At 38.9% G+C, this 2,229-nt stretch overlaps 1 protein-coding gene across 1 annotated transcript in view; it reads right to left on the reverse strand.

Annotated features, from left to right (window-relative positions):
* Positions 1-777: 777 nt before the first annotated feature.
* The window catches only part of LOC106011257 (protocadherin gamma-B7), a gene marked incomplete at its 3' end in the record, with an annotated part of 4,068 nt that continues 2,616 nt past the window's right edge, over positions 778-2,229 (reverse strand). Inside the window, 1 exon segment of the mRNA XM_013080273.2 lies at positions 778-927. Coding sequence (XP_012935727.1) covers positions 778-927 — 150 coding nt within the window.

Here is a 2,229-nt window from a genome sequence, read left to right on the forward strand (position 1 = left end):
TAGATAGATAGATAGATAGATAGATAGATAAAGTCAGAAATATATAACTTATCAGCAAAGGTTCAAATTTGAAAAAGAAGATTGAAGGTCTTGTTACAGGATGTTTACTTTTGTGAAAGGAGACGTCCTCAACATCTTTGCTTTTCTCACCCTGTATGAGGCAGGGTATAGACCACGAACAAACGCTTTCTACCTTTCTCTATCCTGGGCTAGCCTCTTGATGTTATTCCAAACCAATGTCTTTCCATTTTTCTGTACATCAATTTTTGTGATTCTCTTCCAGGTTCCTCGTGTACTTTAACTTGATCTTTTACGCTGTATATTCCAATCCAACACTTTCTTTGTTATGCAGCTGCCTGACTTCCTGAGAGCTTGGCCTTTCCATCACCACCGACTTCATCCTGCCTCATCTCTGACTGGGATCTATCTCGTTTTCATTGACGCTTCCTAGTACTCACTATTAATTTAGGCCAAGAACAAAGGTGCTCGAATTTTGATATGATATAATATAATTGTCACCAGTGGCTATTTATGGAAGCACAAAATGTGGAGGGTCGGCGGGTGCTCTGATGTGGTTTGCTTCTTCTTTCCTATCAAACATCTTTCGTCTTTATCTCTCCTTCTGTTGTTTTTTTTCCTTGTTTTTTTGTTTGTTTGTTTGTTTGTTTGGTTTTTGTTTGGTTTTTTTTTTTTTTGGTTACTCTCTCGCAACACTTCTAATCTTATAATATCGCAAGTGCCGTTAAACTCTTACAATAAAAAAGAGTTCCAACTGACCGTTAAATTCCACGTAGTACGTCCCGTCGGCGGTAGTCGTATTGTCGGTATCCGACGTGGTGCAGCTGGATGGAAGCTTGGTCTCTAGCGCTGTATCTTCGCGCACGTCAATAGGCGTGACGTCGATTGATATGGTCGGGGCGGTTGAGGCTGAGCGAGGAGAAATAAGGGGGCATTTAAGGCTGGTCTAAGTGGAGATATTTCGCTACCTCAGAATTACATAGTTCTATCTGACATTCTTGGCCGTTTTGAATTACTAAGACCTTGACGTCAGAAATCAAATGCTGTATCTGCTCTATCATAATCGTACGATTATTCTGAGTCCTTGTCAAGATATTCAAAGAACTGCATTCAAAATAGCTCCCAAAATATTTGACATCATATTTATCAAAACTAGGTACTAAGCCGACAGAACTGTGTAATTCTAAGGTAGCGATTTTGTTTGTACAAGTTTAAAGGTATGACACACAGTCTTTTACCAGCAGCATCCTTTTTGCTGTTTGCCGAACGTACACATACACACCAACAGTATTTATATACAGGGTGATCCAAAAAAAAACTTTACAACTTTTTTCTGAATATCTCGCGCAAAAATTGTTCTAGAATTCTGTAATTTCGAAGAGACATAATTTATTCAATCGGAATTTGTTTGATATAAAATCCACGAAGAAGAAACATGTTTTGAAAACGGAAACCGCTAAAAGAAAAAAGCACTCAAAAACACAAAGTTCACCAATGTTTCAAAATCTTGTAAAGGAAGTCGTGAAAAGATTATTTAACCTTTTTCTTTATTTTCTCTTTGACATTAATTTTCCATCCCTATGACATTTAAACAATATTTAAATTCTTTACAGAGTTTCAAAAACCTAATGATTTCATTCTGAAATTCTTAGAAGCAGTGCTCCACATTCCCTCCTTTGGACTCGACACATTTTTAACCCGTCGTTCGAAATGTTCAGTGGCGCCCTTACACAAGGACCTGCTAAACCATGAGTTTTAAAGCCACATACACTGTACATGTTCAGAAAAAAGTTTCTTCTAGAGACAATAGAGTGGGGTGCCCAATAGATAACATGTTTGGAGTTAACCTTTGCAGTAAACCAAATGTCATCGAGGAAATTGTCCCTCTTTACAAGACAATCGAGGAATCATGAACACATTGCCATGCTCTGATCCATGTCATTTCGGCCCAGGGAAGATGAAAAAGATACAGTCGTAGGTTAAGATCTGCCTAGAGAATGCAGACGGTTGAGGTGTAGGAAAGTCCTAGCTGCAGATCATCTACGGACTGACGTCTCGTGGGACTCGGCTACTGAAATCTGAACTCTGGTGACGTTTATAGGGCTGCGCATGGTGCGTGTTCGACCTGAAGTGGTCATGTTTTAAATAACTTTTTAGTTCTGATTCGCTATAGATCCAAACTGACGGAACTTCTCTACTCATGACGCCAAA

This window comes from Aplysia californica, unplaced genomic scaffold (assembly GCF_000002075.1).
Source record: "Aplysia californica isolate F4 #8 unplaced genomic scaffold, AplCal3.0 scaffold00080, whole genome shotgun sequence".
In the NCBI taxonomy this organism is placed as follows: Eukaryota; Metazoa; Mollusca; class Gastropoda; order Aplysiida; family Aplysiidae; genus Aplysia; species Aplysia californica.